This window comes from Mixophyes fleayi, chromosome 2 (assembly GCF_038048845.1).
Source record: "Mixophyes fleayi isolate aMixFle1 chromosome 2, aMixFle1.hap1, whole genome shotgun sequence".
NCBI classification, from domain to species: Eukaryota; Metazoa; Chordata; class Amphibia; order Anura; family Limnodynastidae; genus Mixophyes; species Mixophyes fleayi.
Window position 1 is genome coordinate 54325046 of NC_134403.1, and position 15768 is coordinate 54340813.

The 15768-nt window shown below is 37.7% G+C and overlaps 1 protein-coding gene across 5 annotated transcripts in view; it reads left to right on the forward strand.

Annotated features, from left to right (window-relative positions):
• The window catches only part of NBEA (neurobeachin), a 468711-nt gene that overhangs the window by 125472 nt on the left and 327471 nt on the right, over positions 1-15768 (forward strand). For all 5 annotated transcript variants that reach the window (XM_075198991.1, XM_075198992.1, XM_075198993.1 and 2 more), the window contains exons 8-10: positions 449-595; positions 9659-9856; positions 11441-11574. In XM_075198991.1, the coding sequence (XP_075055092.1) occupies positions 449-595; positions 9659-9856; positions 11441-11574 (479 nt within the window). The remainder of the gene's footprint in view (positions 1-448; positions 596-9658; positions 9857-11440; positions 11575-15768) is intronic.

Consider the following 15768-nt stretch of genomic DNA (forward strand, 5'->3'; position numbering starts at 1 on the left):
ATGTGCAAGTCTCACGGGCAGTTTCTAGCTCGAATTAAATAGCATCTGAAAAATGACAAGATATTGACTCCATCGTAGTCTGTATGTAAATGTGAAACAGTGATTATCGAAACTGTCAAATGCGTTTTGTTCCTCTGAGCCTTCGAATTAGATCAATTAAAAGAGAGCCTGTAAGTTTGCACTAATAACATGATTAGGCACAGTAGTGGGGACAATCATTTCCAGGATCAAACCTTAAAATGCCTCGATTGACGCTCACAATAAGAGCCAGATGGTAGCAATGCCAGAAAATAGATGCCCACTTCTGGTACATTTTTTTTATATGCTTTAATGTATTTATTTAATTACGTCTTCTTATAATTATTATTTTTATTCCCTCAAGTATGATTGATACAGTTTATTAAAAAATAATCTATATAACATATAATTTTATTTTATTGTTTTTAAGAGTTATGACAAATGCTTCCTGGGCTCATCAGAAACAGCCGACGCAAACAGAGTGTTTTGTGGTCAACTCGGGGCAGTATACGTGTTCATAGAGGCTTTAAATCCCGCTCAGATCTTTGCGATACATCAGCTTGGACCAGGTTATAAGGTGAGAGATTTTGTGTACTTTGCAATTTATTTCTCACTTCAGCTGTGAGTCCTGAGCTTCTTCTTAGATACGGCTTTCTGCTGCACAATGTGACACGGAACCTTCTATACAGCATTGATTATTCATTTGTTCTTTATTTGTTTAGTGAGACCAAGGCGTTTTGTGCCATATAAAAGCTGAAGCCATGGGCATTTGTCACAGTAGCTGCCTCATTATGCCTTATATTATAGAAGTGGTAGTTTTTGACAAAGAAATTCATTATTTTCATATTGCCATTTATTAAATTCTGTTTTATTGCCCTATATTCCCATAGATTACTGTTTTCTCCTCTTAATACTCACCGGCGTGCTACTCCCCTTAACCCACCATCCTGCCTCCAAAAAAAAAATGCCCCTGAATTCCTCCCCCTCAATGTTTTTTGATAAAACCACTTTGTTTTTGGTTGCAAGTTGAAACATTTATTGAGTTAGAACATGTTATGTTTTACTATATTATTGTGACGTTTTATTGTAAAATATATATTTTATTTATTTTTATTTTATTGCTCCTGATGAACTTAAGTAGTATAATGCTAAAAAAAATCTGCTTTATAGCAATTCCTAATAATGATTTATGTTTTTTTGTGAGGAAAGGAAACATTTCATATATTTTTTAGGATACAGTTGGGACTATCCCATAGGTCTGATGTGGTCAATCTAGAGTAATCTTAGCTGCAGAAACCAAGATGGAGAAGACACAATGGACACTGTAGTATAATAGCTTTCTTAAATATCTACTTCCCACTTGTCTCGCTGAGGGGATCTACTTCCCACTTGTCTCGCTGAGGGGATCTACTTCCCACTTGTCTCGCTGAGGGGATCTACTTCCCACTTGTCTCGCTGAGGGGATCTACTTCCCACTTGTCTCGCTGAGGGGATCTACTTCCCACTTGTCTCGCTGAGGGGATCTACTTCCCACTTGTCACTATGAAGAATGCACACCCCTTATATTTGATCAGTATAGAATATGTTTGTTCTCAGGTATTACAGACCTTGCAGTAACTGCAGTATTATTAAATTTTTCTTGCATGCTTCACATTAGTTGTTAATTTTCCATAGAGTTTTTTTTAAATAAAGTGGTGGAATGTGAGGACTGATTTACTGTACAATCCTAAACGGATCTTCTGCAGGACTGCTAGTACAGTGTGCTCACATGCTGTAATATTACTGTGTGACGCAGGTAACATTCTCATCTAGAACACTGTTATTTACAGGACTGCAATAAATTTCTCTGAAATGTCATGAGTTTGAAATCACAACGCTCGGTCTGTTCTATATAAACTTTGATTAGATATTGAACTCTGAGTCTATAGCTCATGGATTGCCATATTTGTGCATGTTTTAATTTTTTTTTTTATTATTCTAACTTAAAGGTAAGGGACTATTAAATATTTAGTCTTCCTGTCAAGTGTATCCCAGCCAACAAAATGGAGTGTATTTATCTTGTATGACTGTTTGCTGGAGGTCCTAGGATTAAGAAAGAAGGTTACTGACAAGACAGTACTAGACACAACTTAAATATAACTCTAAATATTTGGTTGTTTCTCTTCCTCTCTATAATCTGGTCCAATAAAAGGAAACCCTCCACTCCCGAAGCGTTCTATATAGTTTGCTCCGTGGAAAAGCAAAAGAGGGTGGTACTGTGGTGTCTGTGGATGGGATATGTAATGTGCAAATATCCAATGATACATTTATCTTATATAGGTATAGGAAGAGTACTTGTAAATTAATCTACTTAATGTCACTTACATTAGGATTGTCCTGTTGGGTATGGGGGCATATCAGTTACAGTCATGTTTGTTTGTTTATACTTTTATTTATTTTTTAACATATTTATTTCTATTAATTTTTCCCAATCAAAAAACATACAATAAAACATAAATAAGTATCATAATATCCATCTTGCAAATAACATTAACAGACATTAATGTATTAGAACATCCACCAAAATAACATATTACAAATAATAATTATTAAACACTTAATTGAGTATAATATATATATATATATATATCTATCTCTATATCAATTTACATTATACACAGCGCAATGCCACGCCTGTATTCACTAATGCCCTCCACTTATGTAATTCCGATGGGCCAGGAGCAAGCCAAGCCCCAGCAATCACCACTTTGGCCAGGGTTACGAGATTAAATCTATAAGTTGCTGTATATTTATTAGCATTATCTCCTAGGGAGAAGCCATATAGACACTGTTTAGCACTTACTGATGCAGCTGAGGTTTGGGAAACATATTCCCAAACCTCTGTCCAAAAACCCTTTACTATAGCAAGTCCACCGGCCCGGATTGCCTTGCCCCGTCCCATTTCTTTATCCCAAATGCGGCTTATAACCGCAGTAGGAGGGGCATTTGCTGCTGCCACCATTAAGCTCTTTAGCGACACCTAGAACCGCATTCTTCTGGATAACTCGCTCTGCTAGTGTACCCCCTGGCTGGTGCATGTGGCTGGTACCCCCTGACCTCTTGCCTTCAGATCAAGGTTGCTGTGGATGGGTTCCCCTGGCCAATCACACTGGCCAGATCTGCAGGGCAGAGCTTTGGTTCTAGACGCTGGCTGCCAACCTCAGAACAACCGGATAACGGATTAGATTGGGTCTAACCTGTAGGTGACAGGAATTACAGACGGTAAGTAGGCATCAAAGCAGGTTCCTTAAGGAGTGATGTTTATTAGCTCAGGAAGTTCTAAAAAAGGACAGTTACACACACTAGTTGAAGGTATTAGTGATCTCCAGAAGTACAGATGGTGTTAAGATGCATGGTCAAACAGTGCTCATTTTTCTACAGTTTTGGACACAGCCTGGCAGATGTTAAACCAACCCCCTTTTTCAATCAGGCCCCAAGAAGTTTGAAATATTTAATTCAAAGATAAACATCAGCATGTGACATGTTAAGTATAAATTGCATTTAAAATCCAAGTTTAAAGAACAACATCTACACTAATCTGTTATTTCCCACATCACATTCTGTTTACATTGTTCAGACAGGTTCTAACTCACAGGACAAAAGGCCACACAGGACAAAAATGGGACTGTCCCCTGCTGTGTTTTCAGGCTAAACCAGTGTTGGCTACTTCACATGAGAGGTCTAATTAGCCTTAATGAGTATTTCCTCTAGAAATATTACAAAACCAAATCATGACATATTGTCTCAGATGTTACAAATCAAATTACCTCCAATATTTGCCTAATAAATCAGAAATCCGTCCATTTGCACTGATATAAATTGGAACCTGTGCCACTAATTGAAATGAATTTCTATATCATCATCTATTTATTTATATAGTGCCACTAATTCTGCAGTGCTGTACAGAGAACTCATTCACATCAGTCCCTGCCCCAATAGAGCAATCTAAATCACCTAACATGCACACACACACTCAGACCGAGGGAGACTAAGGGCAATTTAATAGCAGCCAATTAACCTACCAGTATGTACAATAAATTATGTCTATGTGATCCAGCCACAGAGTGGTCACACCAAATATTGATTTTATTTCGATTTCTCTCCAGTTCATTCACTTTGCATTTGGTAATTGATAAAAATAAACTATTAACACTTAATTTTTTCCATACCTGCTTAAAACACATATGTACAGTATTTTGTATGTGTGTGTGCATATATATATATGTATGTGTGTGCGTATATATGTATGTGTGTGCATATATATATATATATATATATTTACATTAGTGTGTGTATATTATATACATCTTAGAATTTTATGTCGGAAGTGCCTACAAGTCTGTCTAGCGCACACCACACTCCTTTTGTGTAGTTTTTTTTCTTTTCTCAAAATAATATATTCCATCTATAGCTTAACAATAGCAGTGTGTTTGTCGCATACATTCTTTAATTATTTTACTGTACTAGGGCCCACCACTGTTGAGAGATCTATTTTGTGTATATATCTGTTTTCTGCAGACAAGTTCTTACTTCGCAGTCTTCCTGCCTCTATTTTCAGTGTATGCACCCTTGTTCAAGAAATCTTCATGCTTTGTGTTCAACAACACTTCTGACTTCTATTAATACCTCTGATATATGTGAATGTTTCTATCATATCACCTCTGTCCCGTCTCTCCTCTAAGCTGCGTGTGTTCAGCTCTTCAAGTCTTTCCTGATCATTGCTGTAATACAGTACTGTATTAGTTACCCCTCTGAATTGCCTCTATTTTATTAATGTCTTATTGGAGAATGGTCTTCCAGAACTGTGCATATATGTAGAGGTGGGGTCTTTCCAGTGCTTGTCTTACCTTCATATCACCTCAAACTATAACTCCCAAGGTCCAATTGCTGTGGTATTATTCACATTGCGTCCCCGTTCTATTCTACTTCAGATTTTTATGTCCCACGTGTGTTTATTTGTTTATTTTACGTTTTGATTTATTACATGTAAGATTTCATGCTTTAGGTAATTAATTTTCTATATCACTATGAATTTCTGTGCATGTAGATGTGTGTGTATGTGTGTATGTATGATATATGTGTGTGTATATATATGTATGTATGTATGTATGTATGTATGTATGTATATATATATATATGTATATATATATATGTATATATATATATGTATATATATATATGTGTGTGTGTGTGTATTTATTTATTTCACTGATCTCTGAATAAAAATGAATGCGTCTTAATGCTCCCCCCATAAAAAAGAAATTGGAGGCAGTCTTTTTTTTTTTTTTCCGTTTTTTTTTTAATTATTTATTTTTTAACAAATGTGGTAACTACAATAGTAATTCAGGACACACAGTAAACCATGTGAGCTTGTAAGATCCATAGACAAATGCTGCATACCTTCAGACATCATTGTGTGCACATATATCTACATGCTATTATGTTTGTAGCCATTTTAGACCAGTGATGGGCAACCTGAAACCTAACCTTCAAAAGGGCCGCACATCATCCTTAATCTCAGAGGGCCGCAGGTAAGGGCTGATGGGGCCACAGGTGAGGGCTCATAGGGCCACGTGTTGCCCATCACTGATTTAGACAGAAGTTTCCCAGCTTTCATACAGAACCAAACATTTTAATAATGACCTTATGTTAAATACATTTAATTACACAAGTTCATGAATCTTTTAAATATATATCTGTGAAGGTTCATAGCAGCGCCTTTATGTAATAAAATTTTATTATAGGTTTATATTGGTTCTTTCACACATTACATTTTGGAATTTTCTAGCATAAAAAATGAGCGCTCAATATACTATAAATATGTGAAGTAATATTTGGGTGCATTATGATTGGTTGGCTTGTGGGGCATTAGTGTTACAATTCCCGGGTGCCCGCCATGCGCAGAGGGACAGGTGTATAACCCAGAGACACTGCGCTGCTGGTGTGTCTTGTACAGCTGCATACAGACGGAACAAGCCACTTGTATGTAAATGTGGCTGCTGACCTGCTCAAAAAGGAAACCTTGATAGGATTGGATACATTGAACTCTTTTGGTGATCCTAAAAATCTGCATTGTCAGCAATATCTGAGTTGAGAACGACTTCAATGAATGAAATTGGGGCATTATATGCCCGTAATTCTTCTTCTGATCAATGCATATCAAACCCTGTAGCGACAACTCATTAAATGTACTTGGTTGACTGGAAGAATAAACCAAATGAATCTGCCAGAAAAACCAATGGAGCTAAATGTTTAACATGATGAAATATGACATTCTTGGTTCAGTTGGCAAAGTTTATTTCCATCTAAATATAGCCTGCTCCCAGAATATGAGAGAGAAATGAAATGTTTAATGACCTATTACCAACTGATCAGAGATCACGGCCTGGAAAAGTAACGATTCAAAGTGCTTCATTAGAGCCGCGTCTTATTTTTTCCTCCTCCAAGTAGAAGGAGCGATTAGTTCTGCCTGCAGCCTCTGCAGATGAACCATTTACCCCCACTCTGCTTCTTCTACATCTAATTGCTGCCATTTGTACACTTGTTTCTCCTCTTATCTTAAATCACAACTAAATTCTCTCCATTCCCTATTACACCTGATTACATCATCTCTTCTCAGCCTCAGGAAGTCATTGTCCTTCGCATTGTTTGCACTGAAGTATAGATAAGGCCAATGGTTACAGGGAAATGCCCTCATTGTATTACTAAGCCGTCTAGGTGCCAATAGTAAAGGAAACTTATCCCTGTAAATACTGGGACAATGCTCCTTGTGGACCAACATTTTTTGAAACCTGTAGAATTAATTACTGAACCATCCATATGTTGGCCGTGAACTTTTTTTTCTTTGTCTTTGGAAAATATATAATGTGTAATTAACAGGTTATTTTAATAGCTCAAATCAAGACCTAAAGCAACATTAATCTAGTGTGATGCAATAGAATTCTAATGTCCTGCTCTCTCCCCACTTACTTCAACTTGCTCCCTGTCTGCCTGAGTTCTGTCTACCCTCCCTTAGGATGTAAGCTCATTTGAGCAGGGCCCTCTTCCCTTTGTTCTCCATACCTGCTCTTCTCTCCGTCTTTACTGCATTAGCCTGCCTGGAGTCTCTGAAGTTTTGGTATTTTTTGTTAACCGTTTGTAATGTGTCACCTTGTTTAGTCTACTGTTTGTGCTGTGTACGGCGCTGCGGAACTCTTGTGGCACCTAATAAATAAAGGATAATAATAATGTTGACATTTATAAATCTTTACAGGGCCAGGATGACATCTGCCCCCCCGGCCGGTCCTATAATGGGCTACCTTAGGCCGGGTCACTAGGCCACCTGCATTTTTTTCATTTAAAATAGGCTGCCGAGTCTAGTCTTGCCCCCCGGGCTGAAATTTGCCAGCCCTCCCCTGAATATTTACCATATCTCCGGTGCCTTTCTGGAAGATAATTGTTGTTCAATAGCGTCATATTTTTGGTAAGATAACATACAGATAAAATGAGGTGCATCCCCTCTCCTGCATGTAAGCTCCTGACAAGCACATTGCAAGTCAATGAACTCATGTTTTAAACACTTTCATTGTCTTGCTCGTTGTCTTCATGTAGCTGTCATCTGTCGGCAACATTTTAAAGAACCATGTCAAATAGAAATGACAGCTTGCTTTATGGAACTCTCTTATCCGTTCATGCTCGGACAATTTGACAGCAAACTGTTTCACGGCAGCCATGTCAATCATTTCTGGCAATCCTTTATGGATTCTTTTTATATAAAATTAAATATTAACTTTTGACACAAAAGAAAAGTTTAAGAACTCCTTTCTTGATTTATAGTTAAAGTAGTATGTCATCATGTTTAATGGATTCATTCCACGCTATTAGCTCAGCGGAATGTCCTGAGTGTACCAAGTTAATGAGCCATGTGATGCACACTCCTCTAAGCCCTTTCCATTAAAGCCAATGGTATTTGTTAATGCTTGTGATTATGCATGTGTAAACAGTCTTCAGAAAATGCTTCTGTTCATCTAACTGTATAACCCGTGTCAGACTGAACGCTAAAGGAATTGCTTATAAATAGGCAGTTTGTTAGTATCTTTGTTCTTTATCACCCCAGGATTTAAGTATACAGCTATAGTAATTCTTGTATTGTGCGTACAGGTTGCAAGCAAGTTGGATTGTGAACTTCATTTAATATAAAATAGAGATTAACTACAGTATCAAAACGGTTTTTCAAAGTATTTTTCTTATTCCATATTTGGCCACAAAATTGCATATATTTCGCTGGGAAAAAGTAGCCTATAAATGTTCCCAGTTGTACCTCAACCAGAGTACGCAGCAGAATGAAAGGACATCCGTTGCATTAATCGTTTGCTCTATGTATAAGCTAAATTTTGTAAAATGGGAATATATAAATTTTCAGGCTGGTATTCAGTGGAATAGCAAAGTGGAAATTATTTAACTTGTCTTGTGTCACCGCAACTTCGCTGTTCTTTAATTTAGAGTCATGTTTGACACTGCAATTTCTTTCTGCCATAGTTTACCGGTAGTCTCACGTCACCACTCTGCAGAGGTGGACTGAGCAGGGGCATAACCTGTGCCAGTACATTTTGGGTCAGCCTACCTGCCACTGCACACTTCATGACCGCGGCTGGTGGGCATTAGGCAGGCAGAGGACGCTTCCCGACCGATATGATTTAGTTTTTTTTATAAAAGCAATTATAAAGGCTGCGGAGCATCCTGCGTGTGCCTCTCACCTGCCAGCCACAACCATAAACTGTATGACCTGGATATGCTGTCGTACCCAGTAGTACGCTTCTCGCATTCTCACACATCACCACTATACACCACACTGTGTCTTTTATTGGCCACTAGGATGCCCTCTGTATCGTATATTTGTCACAATGATGCTCTTGTATTATTTTGGTCAATAGGATACTCTCTGCATTGCATATTTGTCTCAAGTATGTACTCTGTATTGTATTTTGGTCACTAGAATGCTCCCTGTATTGTATATTGCTGATTTTTATGCTCCCCCCTTCCATAGAGACAATAAATAAAGGGATATTCTGATTCCTGGGTACATGTGTTTCTCGTTGTTATAGGTGTCTGTATGGGACCCTGAGTGGGTGACATCACCTTAACTATGACAAATTCTGTTACCAAAGTTTTTCTTTTTAATAACCTTCTCCCCAGCCACTAATTTTAAATGTTCACTATACATCTTAAGAGCATTTTCTCTCTAAATGTTTTGTTTCACTTTAATTGTTCATGACGTTCTGAACTAGTGGTTGTAAAGCCAATCCTAACACACAATTAAACAGTGCCCCCAGTGGTGGGTTATGGCACTTCACAGTATAAAGCAATAAGTATTGTTGAGTGATGAAAATGCTCTGAATAAGTTAAGCTATACAAAACCCATGCTGTTTTTAAATTGTGTTATTTTCTGGATAATCTCCTTATAGACCTGACATGTTAGAGAGAATGTATGTAAACTTACTGTAGCTATGAGTTAGATTTATATGTTAAAATTAAAACCTATCTCTTAACGTATAAATCTATTTATTTTTTCATTTGCATTGTGTAGTTTTAACTGATCCATTATTTTGCTTTCTCTTTGCAGAGTACATTTAAATTTAAATCTGAGAGTGATATTCACCTGGCTGAACATCACAAACAAGTCCTGTATGATGGAAAACTTGCAAGCAGTATAGCATTTACTTATAACGCCAAGGCCACTGACGCCCAGCTCTGCCTTGAATCCTCACCAAAGGAAAATCCTTCAATCTTTGTGCATTCACCCCATGCATTAATGCTACAGGTAGGTCCTTACTGGTGTACATGACTGCTACAGATATCACAAGGCCTGCTTTCTTGTTAAAGGTCTTGGAAACTTCTTCTTGAAATATAACAATTTTTCTAACTTTCGATGACGGAAAAAAATATTTATGATTAGAAATTACAATATGGTGGTTGTAGTGTATGGAAACTATCTTTAAAAATATTTTTTTTGTTTGTAGCACTAAAACTAAATTAATACAGTTTCTAGGATATTCATCTTTCAAAAGCTATGAATGAATCTTTTTTTTATTTTTTTATGTATTAGTGCAGTTCCTTATTATGATCTACAGGGGTCACTATTGCTGCAGAGGTGTGTCAGATATGTTAGTGATGTCTAAATGTGCTTGTAACTGTATTTATTAAAGTTAGTGAGATATCTCATTACTGTTAACCAAGTAATAGTACCCCCAAACCATACAATGATCTTGCAAAGGTTTACGGAAGCTTGTCCTAGCAGCACACTTAACCTTTTCTTTCCATACCACTTCTTTATGATCATATTGATGTTTGATATAGTGTGTGGGAGCTGATTGGGTGAAAAGAGAGTACCAGGAGCATAGGAGACTTCAAGGAATGGTTCAGATATCTTGTGTTGCCAAACAGCTGACCAGGCAGCCATGCATATTATGATTTTAGAGAATGCCAAGACATAGAAGAGGCGCATCTGTTGCTTACCGACCCATAACATCACTTTCTGAAAATAGCTTCTGCTACAGACAGATTCATATTACATCTTGCCTCTCTGCATAAACAGAAATGACATTTGAAGGAGCAGTGGGATATCTAGATCTCTAAGTAAAGGCATATGCAGTGCATTATCAGTTTCTATGGAAAAAGTACAGAATGGCTTAGAAATACCGTACTTTACAAAATGTATGGTTTCACGGGAGGTTGTAAACTAGTGTATTTCATTTAAACGGAAAGTGATAAAAAGTCATATTGATGTATGAAAGTAATATATAGAGCTCTCTGTCCCCCGCCTTGTCACTCTAGCGTTAGCTCTGGTTCTCTACTGCCCCCTCTCTTCTCTACAGCATGTCAGCTCTCTGCTGCTAGCTATAGCTCTCTAATGCATGCCCGCTACCTCTCGCACCCTACTGGGAGATGCCCCATGCCCTACCGCTCTTTTAGCCCCCCACCTGCACACACTGCCCCTTTGTGCCTTCCTTTCTCTGCCCCTGTGCCTCACTTACTTGTGAAGTTTCTAATTGTAACCTTATTAGCTAGCTAACCTATGCCTTGTCCTTATTTAACATATAAAATACTTTCCTTATATATCACAAACTTTAGCTGTGACAACTTTTGGAAGCTTTAATATATACGTTGTGACTGTATCTAGTAACTCAGTACCACTTATATTTTTGTTTTCATTCTTTAAGCCAGATCGGCTATAACAAAACTGTACCACCCAAAAGTCCATGAGTGTTTGGAATAATATCTAGTTGTAATGATGTTGTTTTATACTTTAATTCAGTTGTCTTTTCTGCAATGTGTGATATTCATCCGGGTGAAGTCTGAAGTCTTCTTCTTTCCCCCAACTCCTGTTCTTCTCATTGATCTTTAGGATGTAAAAGCTATAGTAACGCACTCAATACACAGCGCTATCCATTCCATTGGGGGCATCCAGGTTCTCTTTCCACTGTTTGCCCAGCTGGACAATCGGCAGCTGAATGACAGTCAGGTGGAAACCACGGTTTGGTAAGGAGTTATAGATCGCTATGTAAATTATGTTGATGCACTTGTACTTTTATTTTTGTCTTTTAAGTGTTTAATGGTTGAAGACCAGTGAACTGTAGAACGCTTTCTGCATTGTTTTGCATTTTGAGAAGGTTGAACATGAGCATCTATAAACAGATTGAGGTTTTTATTGATTATAGCCGGCAATTCCATCCAAAGGAGACATCGATTTCACAATCCTCTGAACAAATGCACTCATGGGAATGCATAGTACTCATTAAAGGATTCTCAAGTAGCAATGGTTTATTTATGTTTTCTTCGGAAATATGGCTGTTAAGCTTCACAAGACAAAAGATAAATAATGTAAATTAATTATGGAGGAGTTGAATAGAATGTAACTTTGTACAATAACCTTTGTTATTCTGGTATTGACTATCTTGGACACCACCACAAATAAAATATATTTACATGTAAAGTTTTTAAAGGTGGTATTCAGTGTTTCTCTCGTTGGTCTATACTAAATATCCCATTTAATGTGGCAGAATAGAGCATGCTATGATCAGGTTTTCCATCCATAGACGATGCCACCATGGCACACTGTATAAATTGACAATATATAATAAGGCATTTGACTTAATTGTATAAAGGCCACTAAACTCCAACGCTGAAATATTCTGCTGTAAACCTTGAAACATAAAATACAATATTTAGTGTTAACCTCCGCAGCACTATGTTAAACCTAAAACCCTTCTCACATCTTCATCACCCTGTTCTAATGGGATCTGATGTAAGTCAGAAAACTGAGATTGCTGTTATTTGTGTTGCTATGACATCCCTCCTCCTGCTGTGTATGAATCCACCAATCTATGCAGAGCAAGTCTGCCAAGCAGTCAGTCACTGTTTGCCTGTTTAGTTAGAGAAAAACCTCCCTCCTAACATGGCAGCCTGCTGCAGAGAGGTGAAACAAAGTGTGGTGGATATATTTATTGGGAATTTTGCTTTGTTTAATAATGATACAGAATCCTCCCCCTTTCCTATATTAGTACTTTGGTTGTGGTTCCTCCCCTGGAAACCCCACTATAACCTCTATTTATCAAGGACCTCTCACACCTATAGCCATTATGTACAATACCAATCATCAAACATGATGAGTTTGGTTACCTTTAAATTTGGTAAGTTTCCTACTTTTTTTTTTTAGTTGCATTCTACAGTCATGTGTAAACAATCCCACTAAATTGGTATAACATGATTCAAATACAGGTGATTAGTATGAGTAAGCAGGCATTAGAAATGCATCGGTTACCTTATGGAAATATGTCCTATTCAACATTTAAATGTCTTTCTCCTTCACCCACTCTGGGGGACACTGCTACCATGGGCTTGTATGAGGGCGTATGGAGTTGGCACTTAAATAGTTAACAACTAAGTTTGCTGCTGACTCCTCCCCTCTGCAATCCCACAGACCTTAGTTTTGTTTAAGTGCCCAAGGAGTTGGGCTGTGTTTAGTACTGCTTAGCAGTACCTGCTGCTTAGGTTTAGATTTTATTATTTTTATTAGATTATTGGTATGAGTGTAGGTGAGGATGGATGTATTTAACATTTTTTTCCTCACAGATTTCAAATGGAGCAATGCTCCATTTTCCTTAAAAAAAAAAAAAAAAAAAAGAAAAAAGAAGAATATTTATAAAAGAAAGACCGCACAGCTCAGTGTGGTGTTTATTGATCAAGAGCAGTGACAGCGCTAAGCGACTGTTACTGCACTGTCCCGACGGGTCAGGCGCTGCCACAGGCAGAGAGTGCCGCACTCCATCCTAGGACTGGACATACTGGGAGATGCCAAGTCCCTAGCTGAGGCAGAGGGGGGACTTAGATCTCATAGAGCCCTAGGAAGGATTCCGAATGGGCATTGATACAGGAGCACAACGCAGTGTGGCAGTCTGAGCTGATAGAGGCTTCCTATGGGCATTTGAACCATCAGACAGCGGGGGTGAGTGAGAGATTCTCCGGTTGTCAGTGGTATGCTCCAGAGCGGGAGATATTTCGCACCTTTTCCTGTCATCGCAGTTAGACTTAAGGGGCACCTCAGAGAGTTCTACTGCTTCTGGCTTCTCCTCACAATTCCTCTTTGTGTCAGCTAAGTACCCCATAGGGGATATATATAAAAAAAAAAAAAAAAAAGAAAACACCAGTGCTGGGAGTGTAAAGGAGACCTCCCCCTGCTGATTGGTACACTCCAAAGGCGGGAAAATTGAGCTAGAGTTTACCTCAGAGGATTCCTGACTGAAATAATGGAGAATCCATCTGCTGCTGACTTCCCTTTATTGACAATTGCACTAAGTACCCCAGTTGTTTATGATATAAGTCAGCAGAGTATGTATATGTATGTGGGTGTATATGTATGTGGGTGTATATATATGTATATATGTGTGTGTATATATATATATATATATATATATATATATATATATATATATATATATTTTTTTTTTATTTTTTTTTTTGGGGGGTTTATATGTATATATACACGTATTTACAGAAGGCATATCTATCTGCACTTAGGTGATTTTATACAATATCTTCCACTTTTACATTATTATTACCACAGATATTTATTTGACTGTTTTGAGGCTATCAGCCAGTCAGAACTAGCAATTATTTTACTGTATTTTTCTCTGTGAAAGTTGCCTAATCTGTATTCCTTTAAAAAAAAAGAAAAGAAATATAATGTCTGATAAGAACAAGAATTCTTGTGCAGAATTTTATACCTGTTCACAATACCTGTCAAATTATCTGTGGGGTAAAGAGACCGAGGGCTAGATTTACTAAGCTGTGGGTTTGAAAAAGTGGAGATGTTGCCTATAGCAACCAATCAGATTCTAGCTATCATTTTGTAGAAGGTACTAAATAAATGAAAGCTAGAATCTGATTGGTTGCTATAGGCAACATCTCCACTTTTTCAAACCTGCAGCTTAGTATATCTAGCCCCAGGGGGCTGTTTGTGCTCAGTGTGACACTGTCCTCAGCAGCCAAGTACCTCACTGGGGAATAACTAGTTAATGAGGCTCCTTGTGGTAATAGAGATAACACTGTGTGTGTGTGTATGTATGTGTATATATATATATATATATATATATATATATATATATATATAATCTACAGTTTAGAGGGTTATTGTAGAAAGCTCTAAAGTTAATGCAGACAGTATTTTACATGAGTGTTCAGTCAATGATTATGAGACATAATTTTATTAAGAGTTTTATTACCATACTGTTTTGAGGCATTAGCCAGGGTCAAAACAAGTGTGGTTCTACTATCTCTGTGCTGTGATTATTTATGGCCTGTCTGTTTCTTTTTAAATATATAAAAACTGAGGAGGAGCATGTTATTTTCCTATAGGACTGCTCCCCCTTCACAAATTGGTCTGTTCCTTTAAGCCAATTCACGGAACTGGACAGTAGACAGTTGAAGAAACTCCTGAGCAGTTTTACTTCACAAGCACTGATCAGCAGTATATACTGTGTGTGACTGACAGGCTTCTCTCTGTCTGTGGGTACTACAGGTATCACTGCTACTGATCAGCAGTATATACTGTGTGTGACTGACAGGCTTCTCTCTGTCTGTGGGTACTACAGGTATCCCTGCCACTGATCAGCAGTATTCTCTGTCTGTCTGACAGGTTGTTTTCTATCTGTGGGTACTCTATCCTAGACATGGTTCTGGAGGGATGAGTACCTTACATCAGTTTTGCCTTACACATATCTGTACAAATATATTTCTGTAGAATATTTACTAATTCCTTCACATAGTTATCAACTTATTGTTTAGATTCTTCTATTGTGAGGATTATTCTGGTATATATATTGACACAGGATTGTGTTGGGTAGTATGATTAGCCAAGCAACCGGAGGTAAAGGTACTTTACTGCCAGTGAATGCCCCTGAATCACGAACTACGTGTTTTGGGTCTTTTTGGAAATCCTTTCTTGTGAACACGGGCTATCAAGTTCAGCCCGCCAATAGAGGTAGTCTCCTTGCAATTTGAGGACAGTTGCAAACGGGTAGAGATGCTTACTCTAGAAGATGTCCGAATCCCAATATCTTAAAATAAAATAAAATAAAATAAAAAAACAATATAATCCGCATGACTAAACCTTCCTCTCCTCGCGACTGTGGAGGTAGGGAGTCACCTACAATTATTCAAATAGTGAGCGGCGTA